General features: G+C 40.1%; 1 protein-coding gene across 7 annotated transcripts in view; it reads right to left on the bottom strand.

Moving 5' to 3' along the window:
- The window catches only part of Lrrc7 (leucine rich repeat containing 7), a 463114-nt gene that overhangs the window by 79797 nt on the left and 362001 nt on the right, over positions 1 to 21316 (bottom strand). For 3 of the 7 annotated variants that reach the window (XM_033758263.1, XM_033758264.1, XM_033758265.1), the window contains exons 16-21: positions 19282 to 19406; positions 17011 to 17259; positions 11940 to 12140; positions 4641 to 4752; positions 4242 to 4422; positions 936 to 2622 (exon numbers count right to left, since the gene is read on the bottom strand). In XM_033758263.1, the coding sequence (XP_033614154.1) occupies positions 936 to 2622; positions 4242 to 4422; positions 4641 to 4752; positions 11940 to 12140; positions 17011 to 17259; positions 19282 to 19406 (2555 nt within the window). Of the gene's footprint in view, positions 1 to 935; positions 2623 to 4241; positions 4423 to 4640; positions 4753 to 5480; positions 5508 to 11939; positions 12141 to 17010; positions 17260 to 19281; positions 19431 to 21316 lie in introns of all 7 variants that reach the window. The other 4 variants (XM_010605114.3, XM_010605115.2, XM_033758262.1 and 1 more) reach the window with 3 other exon arrangements.

Here is a 21316-nt window from a genome sequence, read left to right as displayed (position 1 = left end):
ATGCAGAGTACACAAAGCCCTCTACACCAGAGCTACACAGTATTCTGAGTTCTGATGGCAAATTGATAACTGTTCTAGCAAATGAACCACCAGACTTCTCTCTGAGAGATCTGAGCAGGCGACAAACAACTCATTCTATGCTTTACACTTTTAAAAGACTCTCCCAATCACTGTGCATTCCACACTTTTGATGACTCAATTTTTAACTGAATTAGGATAAATTTCCTTTTCTTTTCTACAATATACATGCTAATTTGTACATCTGTAGTCTTCATAAAGATGCCATCTATTTTTTTGTCTGTGGAATGATTAGAATTTAAACATTTTCTTCTATATAAAAGCCCATATTCTAAATAGCAGGAATTTTATTAAATCAAATAGTGTGTAGGAGGGCATTTAATCTCTGCTTATTTTATTTTTTTGTTTCTTGCTGGGAAGATTATTGCTCATTAGAAGTAATAACTTTAGTAGTCCCATAGCAGTAAGTAGGTGCAAATTTTATAAACAAATCATGCCAGGGTTTAATATAAGCAAGTCTGTGCAGAAAAGGGTGAATGACTTGCTTCGTATAGATTCAATAAAAATCATACTCCTGTGGTCACGGGAGAACACTTTCCTGTCCCGGGAGAGACATTTGGTTTGCCTTACTGGCTAGAAAGCAATTTTAGCACCAACCCATATAGTAGAGTCCAATTTTTACTAACAAAACTTAGGCTCGATTTGATAAATAATTCGCTTGCGGGTCAGGGATTCTCAGAAAAGCATTAAGCAACACCCAGGAAAAAAAACTATCAGGACCCATTTCCCCCCCAGTGTCAAGGTAAAACGAAATGCTGACCACGTATTCACACATGCTGCACCACACGTGCTCAGAAATGCCCCAAAAGCAGAACTCAAGGCAGGAGGGTATTCTTACAGAGAAAGGCCAAACATACCCTGTCTAACCTTCTAGCTTCTATATGTCTAAGCAGCTGTTGTCTCCAGTCTGCCGGCATTTTACCACAGCTCTCCTCTCCCTTCACAGGAGTAGGCCTCGTCTTTACATCACTGTTATCTGACGGCTTGTCACCATAGTTACCCAAGTTATAGTCAGACGGCATTTTTTCCAAAAGAGCTGCCATAGTCGGCCTAGCTGAAACTGGCCTGGTTTGGGAGGCCCCGTAACTCTCTGTACTGTAGCTTCTCGCAGACAATGGCCTCCTCTGGGTAAGGTTTTTAACGGGAAAACTTCCCGCCTGAGCTTTCACTTCTTGATATGAAGGGTGTTCGTCTTCATACCTGCCATTCCTCTTGAGGAACTGGGCCTCAGTCACTGACACGCTGCTCTGGCGATCCAGCCCGCCCCTGTACGCGGGCCTGCCGTACCTATCGCCGGGGGGCAGCTCGTGGGGCTCACTGACCCTGCGGAACATGGCCATCTCGGTGGAGCTGGCCAGGGAGTCGGCCCTCCTCAGGAAGCCCGCCCTGCTGCCCTGGCTGGCGAACTGGGCATTCACCACGGCGTCCTCGTTCACAGACGGCTGGGAGAAGGAAAACATCTGCTCCATGGCTGGGTAGCCGCCCCGGTAAGCCCTGGGGCTGACCAGATCCTTGGCCAGGTTTTTGCTGGGCTGCGGCACGTACTCGGAATTGTGCTGGAAAGGGGCCGGGATCCTCTTGTCGGCTTTCACTTCCACAGCTCCTTGAGGATTGAAGCTTTGGTCAAACCGGTAGACCTTCTTGGTCATTGAAGCTTTCTGCTGCTGGGCCGCTTTGCTGCTTCCGGAAGTGAGCATCTCGTCGTCCAGCATGGGCACGGACTGGCTGCGAGACATGCTGGGCAGGCCGTGCTCCGGGCCCAGCATCTTGTCCGGCCGTTCGTGGCTTCCTAAGTGGTCACTCCCCGGGGCGTAGTTTTCCAACGGTATGTTATAAACCTTGTAGGTACCAATGTCAATCTCATCGATACTCTGCGACTTTTTGAATTTATTGGACTTTATATCCTTCATAAGTGGGGAAAGCCTCTCTGTGCTTTTGCTAATGGAAAGAACACCTTTAGAAGAATCCGGGTGGCAGTGGATTTGAGAAAAGACATTACCAAGACTCCTGTTGGAATTGGAATCATGATACTCCCAGGGCACTCCTGGAGAAAAAGGGCTAGGTATTTCTGTAGATTCTTTAAGAATGTGTTCTTTCCTTTCGGGCAAGGGGCTGGTCGTGGGGGTCGTCTCTAATTTGGAGGGAAAAGCGGTCCTGTCTTCAAACGGACTAGGGGTTCTGGTCCAATTCTGCCAAGGATTGGGAGGAGGCACTTCTGTTTCTGGCGTGTGTCTGTGCGTGGACTGCTCCAGCTCCAGGGGGACACCGACGATCCTCTCCTGCCTGATCAGAGGCCTGCGTCCATGAGGAGCCACATTCCTTGCCTTGGCGCTCAGCAGAGGGTTACTGCTGGCATTCTCGGCCGTGGGCTCCTCGGCCACAAACCCCGTGTTGTCGTAGTGGGAGCCATCTGTCCAGCTGTCAGGGAAAGCGTCACTCATGGGCAGCCGGTCAGGTCGCTGTGGCAGATTCCCGGTGGGAACAGCCTCCCGCTGGCTGAGTAAGGGCTTTGCGTCCAGAGGCTGTGGGAATGATGGTGCGATCCTGTGAATGCAATGGGGGAAGAAACAGGACATGAAGATGAGTCGGTCCAGAGCCAGAAAGTGAACAAGCTGCAAGGAAGGGCACCGTCCTTTGGAGACTAAGCATTCATCCTCACCTGAATGACGATTAAGGTAATATGATATATCATCATTTCATGTCCCCTACTGTGATAAATTCTGCTCCAACTTTTCTTTCTTCCTAGTAACATCCTCTCCTAGCACTGTCTAAAATTTACTTACCTCTGATAGTTTATTAGATTGGCCATCTGTGTCCTCTGCTAGAAAGTAAACTCTTAAGGACAGAAAGCATTTTCTCTCCAGGATCAGAACAGTCACGCACACGGTAGGAACAAACTCGTATTCGTGGAAGGCATGAATGAATGAAATGTGTAAGTCATCAGCGATAGTCAGCCTGACTGATAATTAGAATCGTTGGATTCCTAGTACTCACCCATGGAGATTCTGACTCCACACTTTTCTAAACTAATGACTGAATGTGCTTTCTTAACAAGTCCTGGTACATCTAGAGAGTCCAAATCTCCTTTAATAAGGCTATGTCTTGAAGACACTCAGTACCATTAAATAGAGAGCAACTCTGAGGCCTTTCTCTAGCATGTAAGTCATATCATGACTTCAGGTTATAGGCCTGTTTATACCCGTGGCCCTCTCTAGCATATTCTAGTATATGCTTATTTTTTGCGTTTTTTTCTACACTACCTGCACACTAATAATATGCAATGATACACCTTTTATTAGTAAGATGAAGGCTTTTATATCCTTCTGCTAATTGGAAAAATTATTTAGAAGGCATCTCATCTTCCAAAAATACCTATGTCAATCTCAGCTCATCTAACAATTATGATTTTACAACCTTTAGGATTTTTATCATGGGTACTGACAGACAGAAATAAGTAGTCGTGAAGTACTAAAGAAAGTATCACCAGGATACTGTCAGTTAACGTGGGGGTAAAAGTTATTGACTATCTACTTCATAGGACAATTTTTATTTACTATTTATAGAGTACAATGTTGCAACAAATTACAAAACAAATTAGAAGAGGGCAAAGACTGCCCTCCTGAGTTATTGCACTGTGCTATGTAACATCTGTCTTTTCATCCATAAAATGGGGTAACACAGAGAAAGTATTTTGGAAGATTAAGGACCTTGGCATAGATCTTAACTCTGGGTAGTGATAAAATGATGATGATGAAAACGGTAATGAGAATTGTTTGCATATTTACTTTTGGCCAGGCACATATGTGCTTATATGCAGCTCATTTTAATCGGTAACACCATTTTGGATGGTGGAACGGACATGTGCTCATGAACCTGTGTTGGTCACACAGACTCTTTGACTTCTAGGCTTTCTGGTCCCGAGCGCCCCATCACCTGTTAATCTACCATCTCTCCCTTACCCAATGGCTGCCCCCCAATAAACCTAGGTTCTTTTGCTCTTGGAAATCCCAGGTGCACTACATTTGCTTACCTGCCCCTTCCGTCTTCGATGCCACTCATGGTCTGAATACAATTCCATTCTCTAGAGGATCCCATTTTTTAAAAAAAGTTGTTGAAAATAAGCATTTGGGAACAGAACAGAATAGTGGGAATTCTACACACACCTGTTACCCCACAAAGAATTATGAACTGCGTCTTTAGCTGTTGTCTGCAAGGACCCCACTTTAACCCGGGTGTTAGAGGATCCTGAGGACGCCTGGGAGGGTGAGTAGTCTGAGTAGGTGCCTGAGGAAACACTGTTATTCAGACAGTGAGTTTTGTCAACTTCAGACTCATCAGTTGATTCTGAAATTTAAAGGGGAAACATGTTATGATGCAACGGCCAAGGACAAGTGCAAACACAGAAAAGTCAAGTACGAAAAACAGATTCCACACCGACTGATGTTCACGATGCGTGTTTGTAAAATGTGTTTACAGACTATGGCACGCCATCATCTACAACTGGCGGTTCGTCATGCACATGCATTGGCAGTGGGCTTTGCGCGTCAGTGTCATGAGGTTACCTTTTTTGTCCTTCCCTAGCAGAACGAGTTTGGGTGGGTACAGAGGGGTCTCAGCTAATGAAGGGTGAAGTTCCCCAATCCTCATTTCATTAGCTGGATGAACAAAAGAATCCTGAGAGATATAATAATACAGGACAAGGAAAGTAAACATTTAAACAATGGTTAACCAAGATGGCAATATCTTTATCTGGCTCAGATTCAAAGACGTGGCTCTAGGATTTAATGCAAAGCGGGGCACTGGGAAAAATGAACCATAGGTATCTCTGAGTTGAGCCCCGATTTCTCTTTCCACTTTAAGTGAGTCTATTTATTCATCACACATATTTTCCAATGCTCTTTCTGTATGCCTGGCACTGTGTGAAGAACTGTGGAGTTTCCAGAGAAAGACAAAATGCAGCCCTCTGGGCACTAACAGTCCAGCTGGGGAGACAGGCAGAACTCACTTTGGAACAGGACTGCACTGGGACGGGCCCTTCAGGAGTAGTACGGTTCATACACGTGCACAGCATGGGTGCGTACGGGAGTTCTAAGGGGCCAGTGGTCTGGGAGACCAGGGGAAGTGTATCACAGACCACCTGAATTTTTTCACCCCTTGCCACACTAACACTCTGTGGGGTCCAGTATGTCCTGCTCTGTCGGTCTCCCTCTTCTTACTGTTCAACACGATCGTCTCCTGCACTGCTTTAGTTCTACCATGCTATCTCCCTGGCGTTTCCAGTTTTCTCACGAGCAATCTACACTGTCAAATATTCATCCTAGTATCCACTCCTTGAGTGTAATGACCCACAATGGCATAAGACTATTGCTTTATCATGACATATGAATAGATAAAACACTCACAGATTTGAAATGTCTATAATTCAAATCCTGATTCCAGTTAACCGGGAAGTGGGGCAGCATTAGAGAAGGCAAAATAGCAAGTGTCACTTTTCTTCTAGATATAAAAATGCCTCGTGCATGCCTATAAGTAGTGATAGAAATTTATACATGGTAGCTATCGTTTTATGTTTTTCTTAAATCTTGTATCAATTGAAGTTCAAAATTTTTTCATTTGTTAGCATCTTATTAGTTTGAAACATTAAACTGACACATGTAGAAGTATTTTGTTAAATCAAGAAAGAAAATACCTGAGGACAAACATTAGACATTCAAAAAGACCCGCTGAATATTTAATCAGTTGGTGTAATCAACAGACAGAAACCCTTTTTATAAATTTTATATGTTGCCAAGGACCCCTGTGGGGATGGGCTCAGGTCTTTGGGTATTGCAAAGAAACATCTTCTTGTTTTCCCTTCCTCTTCCTCCCTCTCCCTGTCTCTTTCTCCTCCTTCCCTCCCTTTCTTTCTTTTCCTTCCTTTTTTTTCATGTTTGTATAGAAATATTTTCCTGTAAAAAACTATTAGATATTAGTATATCTAAAACTCATTCATTTTTCTGATAGAAGAAGACTGCAAGATCATTAGGCTCCCTCTGTCACTGTGTAGAGGAAGATACCGAGGCCCAGCCCAGGTAGACAAGTACACACCACGCAGCACCGGAACACATTTCTCCTGGCTTCTAACTCGGAGCTCTTCCCCTGTCAGGTAAGGGATTCGTAAATGAAGAATCAGACTTGAAGAGAGACAGGGAACAGTGCGGGATGGATGAAAATTCTGGGGCTCAAAAGAGAAATTTGTATCTTCATGCATTTTGAAAATAAGTTCAAAGTTTAGCATAAGAAACTTGTGGTAAAGTGTTAAAGTGACACAATACAGAAGAAAAGCCTTTGTACATCCTCAGAGAAATTATAAGGAGATGCAAGTTTAAGAAGCAGCCCCGTAAAAGGCACAAACTATGCTGATTTGTCAATTTCAATAACAAGGTGTCACATTATTTCGTATTCCTGCTTTATTCCTTATCAGTCAGGTTTTCTTGGGCAAGTTCGTGTACTTCTATAGATCTTATTCAATTCACTAGTAAGATCAAGGTGAGAGAAAACGGAAATCAGTGCTTATTTATATCTGGTACTAATATTTTATGAAACTAATTGTAAATGCTTTGCATGAAATAATAACTTAAAAAATAAATTTTATGGCATCTCTTACAGGAATTTTGTTTTAATAAAGGAACAACACCAAAACACCCCAAACTAGAGATACAATGAAATAAAGCCAACAGTTGTCTGAACACAAAATCACATCACTAACCACTTCAGTGTCTCCTCCTTACATCCTACACTTGGTTCTCAAGTGATCATTTGTATCGATGGAACTTTTACCTACAGCTTTGGCCAGAGCTCTGACAGTGGCTGTGGTCTAACTCAGGTGTAAGTTTCTGACCTTGCTCAAGAACTTCTGTTGTGAATCAAAAAGAGCCCTGGTGGCCAGGAAAAGAATATGGCTATCAGGTAATCCTGGACTTGCATCTTTTCTCCAGATCCTGTCATTCTCCACATAGAAGAGTGGCTCTGCCAAGCAAGGATGCCAGGTTTGCACTGATCCAGGCGAAGGCTTTCTTTCATCTTTCTGCAAAGCGGTGGAGGAGGTGGTGGTGGATCCGTTATGGAGCACAGACTGCACGTCTGCAGCTGCTCTCCTGGGCTAAACACCATCAATGCTATCTCTGTGAATTATTTCAGAGATAACCTTTTCACTATGTGCTCTTTTAAAATATTTTAATTACCATTCTTTGTTTGAAGGAAATGGCAGCACAGAGAGGTAAAAGCACTGTTCCAAGTCATAAACTTAAGTGATAGAGCCAGAATTTGAACTCACGTCTGCCTAACTTGACGCTCTCCTCGAAATTACTTGTCCACCGTATTATCTATCCCAAGAAATGTTCATCTCCTAAATGGGCTTCCCCGAACAAAGTTAACTGTCCTGCAAAGGAAATTAATCATGGGCTTTGTCCTAGAAATCCTCTTATGGAGAGTTGAGGATTCTAGTTTTGCTGGAAAAGTAGGTGGACAATTTGGGACTATTTCAGTGGGTGAAAAGAATGCAAGTTACTAGGGGACAATCAGATTTAGTCTCCTAACAAACACACTGAACTGTATTTCCTTCTGGTGCGATAAAAGGATGGAAAGTGGGAAGAAAGGGTAAGATTTCTTTTTTCTTTCTACTGTTGAAATTAAATCTTGGCCACTGCTACCACAGAGAGGGAGCCCATGGTAGAAGTCAAAGGAAAATAAAGAAGCTATTTCTGAATTTTTGAGAGTCTAGGTCTCGTCTGAATAAAGGGAATTTAAGAACACTTTCAAGGGTGGTTGACTGTTTTGTGTTATTGGGAGGATACGGTTCCTCTGCAGAGGGGACTGGGCTCCATCTCCTAGGAGGGGAAAGGTTCTGAATGATTTTGGCTATCGTAGACAGGGTGGACATGTGTCCAGGTGGTGGCCCACGGAGGATTACAGGAGGTGGGGTAAGAAGTAGCAGACCAATCTCTCGAGGAATGATCAGGAATTATCACTGACCCTAGCCTTCTCCAGGGATCATCTGATTTAATCTCCACAAAACTCTGAACCCGTGTTAGTATTATCTTTATTTTTAAAGAATAAGGAACCAAAGCTCCGAAAGGTTTTAATGGCATGACTTGTGAAGGTCACATTGTTGGCAACAAGGTGGGCCCAAGATTTCAATTCATGTCTGTTAGGCTGAAAAAAGACCCTTTCATTTTGTTCTTAAACTGTGTTCCGAGGGCCCATGGGTGCACTGATGAGTCACAGGGACATGGGTTACAGTAAGTGTCCAAAGGAACAGAGCAATGCTTCACATCAGTCAGACACGGTGCGACCTGCTGGCTCTCAGTTCCAACAGTAGCTTGCACGTCGTTTCTGAGGACCACCCTGGTGACCATCTGATGACTACCTGGGGGTTGTAATCAGTGCAAATCAGTGTGAAAAGGAAATGAAGCCTGTGGTACCCCTATGATTCCAGATTTGAGGAGTTATAGGTGCTTTCCAACATGTACGTGGATTGAGTCATATTTTGGTCTTGATTAAGGAAAGAATAAAAATATCTTCTCCCCCTATTTATGTGTATTATGTATTATTTTCCAAATGACTGCTTTGTAGAACATACATGTTTATTAACATGTCTAGCTATTTAAACGGAGGCATTAAATGTTTATTTTGGTCTTGGGTCACTAACAAATGACACCAAGGGCATTCACGTGCTGAGAGAGCATTCACTGCTCAGGTGTGAACCATGGAAAGTAAGGCAGCCAATAAGCAACAGTTGTCAGAAACTGTATTTGATGTCAACAAACTTCTAACTGGGTGTAGAGACAGACATGTCCACCGATGTACACTACTAGACCACATGGATCACTAACTTGGTCAACGATAGCCCACTCAGTCTACAACAGGCACTGGGTGGAACCTTGTACCACCTGTACAGATGGTCCTTAACTGACCGTTGGCAAAATTCAACTGCCATAGGTCAGGGACTATCTCTACAATGACGGACAAGATCAAAACAGTCCCTGCCCTGGTGAAACTACGGTCAAGAGGCAAAATAACCATAAATGGTTTGCTTCTACTTAATATAAACATATGGGTGAGGTGACAGGTCGGGGTGATCAGGAAAGGCATTCCTGTTGAGGTGACTTTCAGCTGAAACTTGAAGGGTGAGAAAGTGCTAGCCATACGGGGAGCATTTGGAAAATCCAAGCACTGTACTATCTCCAGAAGGCATCACAAAGGAAATAGGAGGAAAGGCCTATGTTCTTAGAAAGCTGTTTTTGCTCTCATGGCCTCCTGAGTCTATTCCTCAGGTAGCATAACATATGTTAAAACTCTTGGAACCGACACAGCAAATAAAAAGAGAGCAATAAAGGCTGATTTATCCTTCCTTCTCCCCTTCTTTGGCTGCATTTCTAATCTATTTACTTTAGTTTTTCTTTCTGTTTTTGCTTCTGCTCCTGCCAGCCTCTATGTTTTCTCCTAGTTTTTTGTATTTAGCCACGTGGATAAATATACGAGGCACTGTATAATAAAATAGCCTCTTCCACATTCTTGGTAGTAGGAACGAAATAATGATGACTCTAAATGGTATACTTGTGAAAAACACAGAATAAATGACTGATCTCCATGATAGGTGTGATGATGCTTGATTTGTTGATATTTATTAAATAAAAACATTGAAAAAATGAAGTGTGACCCTTAATTTGTCTGCCTTGGATATGAGGCCAGAGGATGATACAGGAAGTAGCAACAGCTTCTCTTTGCTTTAGCATGGCTAAAAGTCAGGAAAGAAGATCTAGAATCTTGCTTTCAGAGAAAACACTGAAATTGCCGAAACTGCCAGTCCAATTTCTCTTCAAGGGGAAAAGCAGTAGTAGAAAGCTAAGAAAGGGGTTGGCAAACCACAAAATTCAATGTAAAGCTGAAAGGCGAGCTTCTGTTGTACCCTCTTTAATGAGGCTACTCCAGCTAATTAGGAAGCTCAGATTTTCTGGAGGCAAAAGAAAAACACTCCAGTGCCTTTTAAGAGGGCAAGGATCTGATTAGATTTGTGCTGTTTTTAGAAAGATCATCGCAGAGGCAATGAGGAGGTCAGGGGCAAGGAAAGCCAAGAACCTGAGATTTTTATAGGGACGGACACAGTGGAGGACTCGAGATTCCCTCAAGTGAAAATCTAAGGCTTTGGTAATTCTTTGGAAGGGACAAGAATGGTGAGAAAGAAGGAGATGGAAATCAAGACGCTTCTCAAATTTCTAGGATGAAAGAACTGGTAGAGAAAGCTATCAGCTGAGATCAAGACCAAGAATACAGGAGCAGAAAAAAAGTTTGGGAAAGAAACGTAATTGAATCGTGGATTTGTTAAGCTTGAAGTGCTCATGGAACAAATTTAAGATTTATTAGCTCTACTGCAGGGTTATTATTAAATTCATGACCAAAGCCATCTTTTCCAAGTCTTAGCTTAATCCTCAATTAAGCAATTTTAGGAGCATCTTACTTTTGTAACAACTTCTACTTAGCTTAAAGGCTTGCATGGCTGCATAGTTACTTTGATTTCAAACTGTGATTATGTAAGATTTAAAAATAAAGTATATATCCATTTAGTGTTCATTAATAAATATTACTTTCTCTTAAATATTAGTTTCTGTCCTTCGTATGTGTTTGTACTATGTTAAAGATAAAACAATAGTCCATTTTGGAAAAGAGAAAACACAAGGATAATCATTTTATAAGCAAAAAGCATGAGACTAAATACTTAAATTTTCTTCCTTTGATATCCAGCTGTGTTCCCCTCTTCTGGGACAGATATTTCTGCTAACAGACTGGGAATTCTATGCTTAATTTTTGCTCAAAATCTTCCTTTTACCCGGTAGGTTTCCCTGTTTTTCACTGTAAAAGCACCCGACCTTTCGCGTGCATTTCAGGCCTAACAGTGTGTTACATTCTCCATCACAAAACCTATCATGCAATCAAACTAATATATGTTCTCTGATCACTTCGTAGGTGTTCAGATTGTCTGACTATGCTTTAAGTTACTTGGGGCTCTGGACACATTTTCTATTTCTTCCTCTTCTCTCACAGTGTTTAGCACAGTGCTGCATTTGCAGTTGGTGTTTCCTAAATGCAACAAAAGGTTCGAAATGCAGATCTGTAAAAGAGTTTTATCAATCTAGGATTTCAGACAGGTAATATGCACTTGCAGACATTCACACCAATTCGATTTCTGATGAAGGCAAGAAAGATGACAGCTGGATTAGCGGAAGAGGTGATGGGAGAGTAGAGGTGACATAAAGGTATTTGGATTCTTTCCAGACTGCACAGATCAATAAGGATGGCTTTCTAACGCATTCGAAAACCGAGAATTCAGCTTCACAGGACTAAATTCCATAAACCTAAGTTCATCTCCTCTTTTTGTTGTTAACAGTAACGTTTTCTATAAAAGCTGTGACCTAAACATGAACACAATGAAAAAATTTTGCTCTAAATCCGATTAAGATTTTTAGATGATTAAGATTTTAAGAATGAAAAAATCTTTAGTTTTTCCTGTGGATGCAATAAAAGCTTGAGGTTGAGGTGTCCCCGATATAACACAGTCATGGGCTGGGCCTACTTAGTCGAGAAACTACTCATTCTGTGTGTATTGGAACTTTGGGAACTGTGTGGGGATTTCAGGCAATGAGGGTGCCATTTATTTGTGATTTATTAAATGCAACCCTCATAGTTTGAGAGAGTAGAGAGATCATTTATAGTTTAGGGGAAAAAAGCACTTGTCCTGAAAGAGCTATTCAGTTACAAAAACATATCCTTTAGAATTCCAAAAAATCCACACCACACTGGCAATTACCAAAACCTTCAAATACCTCCACTGTAATCTCCTTTGGGGCCACCGGCCACTTGTGTTCAAATTTTTCTTTCACAGTTTGCTCCGTGTTGGCTGTTGGATTGGAATTCTCAACACGCGCTCCGTGGCTCGGCTTACCCACCAGATTTTGAACAGATTTTACCATATTCTTTAAATCCTCTGGGTAAGGAGTTGGATATCGTTTTAGGTTTATTTCAACCTAGAAGTTTATAAAAAGAGATTTAACATAAAAAGAACCTCAGCAAGCATGCCATTCACAAAGCTATGCCGTCTTATGCGCAGCAGAACAACCAAATGCAATACAGCGAGTGTCGAGCTGGGGCGGAGACTGTGACAGAGAACACAATGCGTTCCTCCGGCACGGGCCTCCTGGGAGTTCCTTCTCCCCACCCCTCCTACCCTTCTAGCTCATAAACAGTTTTTGGATTGTATCCTTTCTTGAGATCTACCCTTTCTGTGTCTGAAACAGTAGCAGGTCAAACATTTAAGTGGCTGGTTACCTCTGAAAAATGTAATCAAATTACTAAGTGCAACTGAGGCTCTTCACTCCCTATCATATTATTTGTAAGAAATAATTTTGAGAGTAAGAGTATCATTGGGACTCCAATGCACATAGTGGGAAGAGACCCCACCCCCAAAGACTTACAAGAAGAGTTGGGTATTGAAAAAGTGGGGAGTTTAACATAAGTTCTGCCCAAATATATAATTAGCAGGCTACATCCAAAGGTAAGACAGCCTTTTGATAATACCTAAAAAAAAATGTTTTGGGGTGGATTTTATATTTATTTTTTATCCTAATAAAGAAATGTCTTCTTGAAAAACATTTTCCAATGAAGAAGAATGAAAATTGAGACTATTTATTATCTAATATACTTTAGGCAAATATATGTGTTTTAGTTTATAGTTAGCTAGGTATTTATTTTCATTTTTGAATTTTATCCATCTGACTTCTGGAGCACATATTAATGACTATTTTTAATAGACTCCATAAGAGTATCCTACCATCAGAACTTATTATTATAAGTTTAAAATAGAATAAACAGAAGTCCTCCACGCTGCTCAAAAGGGGCTGGAGAAAGATAAGAGGGGGATTTACTTTGCCTGGCTCATCTCAGTAATCGTACCTTCTGGAATCTGAGTAGAATCAACTTGACAAAATGGGATGAGCTATGTGATCGCGGTGAGAATGTGTCTGTGGAAGGCGTGTTGTGAGGGTGGGAGGAGCGAATGCAGTAAGGAGGAAGAGCGGATGGGAAAGAGAAAGGAAACCGGAAGGAGGGGAGGCGCACGACGACCTGTTCCCGCTCCGGCGAAACTCATGCGATGGAAGGGACTGTGACCTGGGACAGGGCTGAGTGCTACGGACACAAAGCCAACACTTTTGCTCATCTGCAGTCTTAAATCCACCAACTGTGTTCTCCTTAGGGGTTGGGCTTCTTTGTGGCTCTTTTTCTAATCAAATAGTAGGACTGGACTTTACTAGATGATTTCTTTTTCTTTTTCTTTTTTTTGAGACAGAGTCTCACTCTCTAGATCAGGCTGCCCTGGAACTCACTATGTAGCCCAGGCTGGTCTCGAACTCACAGTGATCCTCCTGCCTCAGCCTCCCAAGTACTGGGATTACAGGTGCGCGCCACCACGCCCGGCTTCACTAGATGATTTCTAACACGCCTTTCTATACTGAACATATATAATTACTCGTCCAATACATATTTGGAAAGGCACTTAAAAGACCAATTAATATTGCTAAGCTAGCTAAGTATTTTAAAATGTATTTAAATCTTTTTTACACTCTCAAATAGCTAAGGATAAAACTAATACTAGACAGAAAAAAAGCTATATATAATCCAAGACAATGACAGACTTTATAGAACAGGAAGTGTAAGTTTTTGATTGTAATATTAACACATCCCAGCATACTTAATTTTTAAAGCATTCTTAAACATAAAACCATGATATCCATGCTGGACAAAGTACGTTGGAATGTACCCATGGATCTGCTGTTGAAATTGATATCAGAAATATTAATTATGAGCTAAATCTAATTTTCAAGATATAATGTTGAACTTGCTTAAAAGTACTTGACTTCAAAGGGCTCAAAGTCAAGAAATTACAACTTCTTTTATAAAAAAAGTAAATTGCAGAATGGTATGACTATCATGCCAATTTAGAATACCTTCTTATTTTTAATAAAAATAGTATATGAAATAAAGTAGGGCATTTAATTAAAATTCTACATGACTAAGAAAGCTGCAACACTAAAATTACACTTAGAAATTGAATTAAAGTTAATAGAAACGTGAAATGTTCTTTCTTAATGGAATCAAACACTTCACTGGATAACGTAATCCACTTTGCATAGATTCTACGTCCCATCTGACACAAACAGATGGTTGTTTGCTAATGCTACCATTTCCTGGTTATTTTATAAGCAAGTTAATGTGATATTTTGGCCATATCGTCAGAATGTTTGGGCATTTTTTTTTCCATAGAAATACTTGAATCTAGAAACACAGTTACCTGTTTTAGGACCTATCACCTTTACGTGTGCGTTCCAAAGTGGTGTAAGGGGCTCCATTTATGTATCTGTGGGGTCATTTAAAATCTATCTTTTCCCATAAGAGAAGCCTTTTCCAAAATCATAGAGGCTCCAGGTCTCATAAAACTTCAATTCATTTTATCTAGAAAGTGAGCTCCTTGCTTCTGGTTTACCGTTCTCCTTGCAGAACTCCTGAACTTGGAGTCAGGATGTGTGAACGCGAGCCACAGAGTTACCCCAGCTCGCTGCTGGCTGCTAATCTTGGTGTTAGTCTACTCATGGAAAGTGAGAATATCAATGCCCTTCCCACATGCCTAGGTTAATTTAGAGATAAAAGAGACAAATGTGAAGGTCCTTTGATAATCTGTAAATTCCATGCCGAGATTAGACATTATTTCTAGTACAGATTTTACCTAGGTATTTAAAAAATCGGGACTCCCTCGGTCATCTTGACCCTATCCTAGATATCTAACAATGATACTGTGCCTGGCTAAGTCTTTTTTGTGTATCGGATGCAGCAAGTTATCATTTATTCAGTACCTATCATGGGCCAGGCACTAAGCTAAATGTTTTATACACATATTTAATTTATTATTATGTATACAATATACAGCATTACTTAGAATTGATCCTATAGGTTGAAATATAATTATTATTTACATACTAAATAAGAAAGGATTATTAGTTATTATAGGATAAATCCTTAATTGATAGTTACATCTTATTTAAATTTCATAAATGACTTCTGGAGCTAGTCCCACTTTACAGGAGAATTGGAGCTTGTACAATATAAATACCCATCTAAAGTCAGACCCAAAGTGGGCCTTTTTGACCTTGTGGGCTTTGGTGTCCCCGTGTTATTTGTAGGGTGCAGAACATACTAGCGGAATCTTGTACAGGAAATACTGTACATCCACAATGTGGATTTTCTTAAGTCAAATAACAAGATAATTTCAATTGAAAATACAGCTAAGTAACTATTTTATGTTATTTTTAAAAATTTGAAAGTTCTTTTAAGACTAAACTCTACTGTTTATTCTGTTTTAAGTTCTGCACAAGCGTATTTACGCCCTTTTCACAGACTGCATTGCTTTTCCGCTTTTCAACTCATGAATGCATAACGAGAAAGGAATAAACAGTTGCATGAACAGCTCAGTAATTCTCAAATATAAAAGCAGTTCCTTTATATTCCTAACTATAAATAAGGTTAGAAATACTCCCTTATTCTAATGTAGCGTGAAAAGACAGAAATTCATTTTTTATATACTCAGGTGGGAAAGTCTATCAATTATAGTCTTATAAAAGTTTTGCATTTTTTCACTCACTATAAAGTATTTGCTCATGTCACATCAACATTTTATTAAAATGCAAGATTTTACTAAAATATTTTAATTTTGGAAAACAAATGTTGCACAACATTCTACACATCGCAAATCTAAACACAGTGCAGTAAATGCAAATAGCAGCTGCAAGATGTTGGAGACCCCCAAATGTTTAGTATTAAAGAAGAATTACCTCATAGTAGTAGCTTCGGCATTTGGAAATGATATCCTGAATTCACAAGTCTCTCATATTATATTATAGCCACATAATATAATATATTCCATAGAATGAATAAATTCTAATTTGATTTGATTGTAAATTCCAGTAAGAGAAATGCCAGTGCTTTTTGATCACTGATAATTAAATATTACTCTATTCTCGGAATTAATTGGAATGTTTTGCAGAGAAAGAAAACTCAGAGCAGTGGTAGTTAGGAAGACACAGGCTCAGCTTGTCTTATATTGTAGGAAGAATATAAGACACAGAACAAGAATCTAGTCCATTACATGTGGATGGTAAAGTTTATCAAAAATGCAGTGTTCGCTCATATTCCGTAAAGACACACTTTTCCTCCCATTAACCTCTGAAACACCCAGCCCACCGAGACAAGGAAACCCCATCTGCTACAACTCCCAAGCCAGTCTTCTCTTATAGGAATTCGTATCATCTTCATCTTCAAATTAAAGGACATTGATGCTTTAACACATTTCTATCTTTGGGTTCAAAGCCCACTTTCAGCAAATCTCAATTTAGACCCACGCTATTTTAGGAATCATTTTAGCTTCTTAATCCCCCAAAGAAGTGACAACGTAAAAAATGTTCACATGCAAGGGGAAGACAATTTAGATTGCACCAGTGGTGTCATCAACATTCTGCCCAACTATTGGTATTCCCACACTTTAAAGAAAATAATCTTTAAAGATAAAAGAAAGGTAAATAAAAGCGCAGCACCCCACTGAAACACCATGCCAGATAATCCCACCAATAGGCTCCTCACAGCAAGGTTCCCTCCCCGCTGTCTCAGTCCTTCCCACCCTACGGCCAGTATCAGTGAGCAAAAAATTACATCAAGATCCAACATTGGCAACGTGAAGGTTGCTTTGTGATCAGCATCGCTCCCCCAGTCATGCAGAATATACCCCATCAGCCACTGTTCCAAGGTTGCGTCCACACGGGGGATTCTCCTATCCCAGACACCTAGGCCTACCTGTCTGCCACTTAGAGAGGGAAGAGTGGTGGACTGCGCTGCCACTGGTATTTGAGTACACAAGCTCCTTTCCTGCTGGAGGCCACTTATACAACCCCATGCCAGCTGGGGGTCATTCTGGGGGACGGGCATATCTTGGATCTGCTGATCACACCTGGCCCATGGTGTGCAGCAATCGCCAGACAGTCTGGCAGGTTGGAGAGTAATCCCACGCTGGCCCCTTTCCCAGGGGGCTTGGCAGGAGAGATCCTGTGGGAGAAGGAATCTCCATTTTCTGGGAGAAAGAGGAGCACTGTAGCAATACTTTTACTTTATTACTTTTCTACTCTTGACTTTTTTCTTTCACTCTGGGTAACGCATTTACAACAACTGCCATTAAAATTAGCTTTAAATCCACGTAATAAATCAGCACCAACATCATGGGAAGCTGAACACTGCAGCTTCTTCACACCATACAGCATTCGCTCTAAAGCACTAGAAGTAGGGCATTATACTCTAGTCCATTTGAAAGCGGATGGCACAGACCAATGGCTCCCTTTCGGATTTCAGGTGAATTTAAGGTAAACTGGGGCTAAATTTAGCATACATGTAATGAACCAGAAAAGTGTGATTAATCTAGTCTAAGATTTCAATATATTCCATTCATCATATTTCCATGATGATTTATTTAGAAGTTTGTTTGTGCTCTAATTTGTCCAATAGCCAATGGCATTGGAAATATTCAAATTAGTCAAAGCCAAGTGGTTTGAGATTTTGGAAAAATGTGCTGTTTTACCAAAACAGGAATAAACCAAATGCAAATAAACATCAAATAAAAATACTCTAAAGTATAATGAACCTACTCTGGTTATAAACAAACTTGATCACATAACACACAAACAGGGCTTCTAAATAACCGTGTTTATGACATTCTGTTTTCATTGACACATATACCAGAGCATAATGAACGCAATGTTTTTTGGATCATTTGTACGTAGATTTTAAGAAAAAGCATGTAATTTTTGACAATTCAATGAAATTTAAAAATGAATCAAGGGTCCAATATAGAATACATCATCTATTGGTTTTAGATTTAACAAATGAAATTCTTCAAAGAGGAACTGAAATATTCCAGCATTGGTTGGTTAGTTGGTTTCTATTTCAGTATAATTTTTTTTTCTAGGCATTCACAAGTTTGCTTGTTTGTTTTTTTAAAAGAATGTCTTTGGTTGCAAATGGCACTAACCAACCATCAGAAACAGTTTTATAAAACCCCAATCTTTAATAAAAATTGTCCTTTTGGATTTGAGAATTCATTTTGGGTTCTCTATAATGATATAGGAAGGTTTTGTTGGTAAATGTTCAATTACCTTACTGACTAATTCTAGCAAGGTTCTAGAAATAATGATTTAGAAATAACATTTAGAAAATATGAGAAAGGGGACAGAGAATACATCACACAATCTAGATTTATTAATAGGATGCATACACAACTATTCAGGTAGTCACTAAGTGAGGGCTGTTAGTACTCACAATGGAAAAAGTACACAAATAATACAAAAAATTAATGAGAGATTCAAGATGTTGCTATGACAATAACATGAAAATGAGGTGTTAATAAAATCTAAATCAATTCTGGTGATAGCTGAAAATTTAAATAATTGCAAAACAGAGATATTAAAATTCAACCTTGCTATGTGACTTAGATTAATCCCGATCAAGTATATTTAAAAATATGTGTTAGTGTTAACAAAGAAAACAATTGAAGTTATTTTTCTTAAGGAACCATGTATCATTAGAAAGTCACCCTAAAACTTGTCCTCGCATTAAAAGAAACTCATCGATTGTTCTCAGGTGTCAAAGAGACAAAACTTTCAGCAATTTAACAGCACTGTAACATGCTAGTCAGTTGGCTCTTTTCTAAATGTGTGCTTTGGCCTCGCATGGTTTGTATCAATGCCTCCTCAGAGGCTGAAAGCAAACCTCTGCCCTGACAAAGAAGAAACAAAGCCTACGGCTCAGACTTGTTTCTTTCTGCTTTCGATCAGCTTGAATCTCTCTGGTGTTGTGGTCCGTAGGAGGGGGTGGCATGTCAAACTCTCAGTCAGCACTGGGACATTACACCAGTGCCTCTCAAAGCACCAGCCTGCTGCAAAGAAAGGAGCCACCAGGAAACCAAGATGGACCAGCAGAGCTTGCTCAGCTTATCGAAAAAAATCTACTCGAATAACAACTCCAGAAAAACCAAAGGACTAAAGAGAAGATAAAAGAAACAAAAGCTAAAAGGTTCACCTTAACTTTCCCAGCATTTTCGTTGTCTTCTTTTTTTTCCTCAAATTCAAAGGCAACAGTCATGCGCTGCTGTCTCTGCTCCTCCCACAGTGTAGGGTTGAAGCTGTCGCTGTCTGACTGGAAATCTACAGCCAGAGTCCAAAGTGTTACTGAGGTTAAAACATAGAGTGTTACCCATGCCGCTTAATATACTACGCAAAAGACCGGGGAGAGGTGCTATGAATGAATACAAAACCAAAAAAGAAAGTGGGGGAGAAGCGAGCAAGAAGTAAAGAGAGGAAATGAGAAAGAACTAAGGAAAGAAAGACCAAAGAAGGAGTCCGATCCCCTCGTTATTTATTACAACACCTTGTCTTCTAACATCTTAGGTCAAATCTGCTTCTTCGTAAGTTAGACAAAGCGTCTGGGAAGATTTTTTAATGCAGGAAATGGGGTTCCCAGAGGACAACAGAGACAACACAGAGAGCTGACAAAGCCCTCTATCCCGCCTCTGTCCTCACAGCGGCCGAACGGCAGCACTGATACCACCCTTATTGTATGAATGAAGAAACTATAGCTGAATTTTCCAACCCTTGCTCGAAGTCACACAGCTTTTCTGGGGCTGGTGTAGAATTCTATTCTACATGATTGCACATCTCCTATTTGTAAACATTAAACTCTCACTCAATATGTTTTCTAAAAAACAGAAGATACTGTACCATGCTGATTCTGTGATAAAGTGACCACGGTTGCAAGTCTTTCGTTTGTTCTTTGAGGTTTGTGTACATGCGTTTGCGTGTGTATGCGTGTGTGTGCCTGATAGAGAAGAGCTTGCTTTTCGGGTGGAAAACAAGTGGAAATTGTAGTCTTTAACATTAAGATGTCAATTAGTTTAAATGTGTCTGAAATTAACAGGGAAAATGGCTTATAATTTTTTCATGTCAAAATGTTGGCTGTATTTTCTTGGCCATGTAATTGCAAAGATCACATGAAAATGCAATAAAAATACTTAGTTTTGACCAAGTTCTTTTCCAAAAGATAGCCCTCGTAGTATTTCTTTGTTTATCGCAAGGGATGCTGAACATTCAGTAATTGTAGTCCTGCCTGACAAACTGTCAAGGTGGTCTACCTAAAGTTCAGTGAAAATTTTCAACTAGCAATTTTTCTTATCTCAAAGGAAAAACAAAAACAAACAAGCAAATAAAAAACCGAGTAAGCAAATGCAGGTTCTTTCACAGGACGCTGTACCTGACTATATCTCTCTCACACTCTGGAAAAACCAGACTTCATTTGTGAGACTGGCTCTCAGACACAACGATGCATCTGAAACACTTTTCATTTTTTCTATACATCCTTTGGAAATGAAACATTTTGATAATCTAGGGATAGTAAAATGAAAATGTGAGTAAAGCCATGTGAAAAAAATATTCCTTTAAGATTTCTTGTATAAGTAAACATGGTACCTTTACTCTCATAAATTCAAAAGACAAATTTTACTGAAGACTGAAAGAAAATATAAAAACAACATCATTTTTCTACTTCTGTGAGTCAAAATGAGAATAAAAATATCATAAAAGTATCTCCAAGTGATTCACTTATATTTGGAAGTCAAAGCCATTTATTGTAATTATCCCTGAAAATAAGAAATGCTCAACCAAATGGTTTATTTTATAAGCTGGTCTCATTTAAATCAGCTGGGTGGATTTAATCCACAGTGAGAGTACGGTGGGTTTACTCTTCCCAGAATTATTGGGCTCTACAACTAGAAAGTGTGCCTGTCAGCTTCAGCTGGCTCGGTTTGAGCAGCCCGTGCTGACTTTCAAATAGTATAGGACAAACTGCTTTAAAAGTGTTGTGAAGGGGCTGGGGAATTTAGCTCAGTGTTTCTGGCACCTGCTTTCCAAGTGCAAGGGCCCGAGTTCCATTCCTGGTACCAAAAAGGAACAAAAAAAAAAGTGTTATGAAGGATGGGATATAGCTCAGTGGCACAGCGCCTGTCTGCAAGTACAAGGTCTTGTGTTCAATCCCGGTACCGCAAAAAAAAAAAAAAAAAAAA

This window comes from Fukomys damarensis, unplaced genomic scaffold (assembly GCF_012274545.1).
Source record: "Fukomys damarensis isolate Sample0158 unplaced genomic scaffold, DMR_v1.0_HiC HiC_scaffold_33, whole genome shotgun sequence".
In the NCBI taxonomy this organism is placed as follows: Eukaryota; Metazoa; Chordata; class Mammalia; order Rodentia; family Bathyergidae; genus Fukomys; species Fukomys damarensis.
The sequence above is the reverse complement of the archived record's forward strand: the minus strand, read 5'-3'. Positions and strand labels throughout refer to the sequence as shown.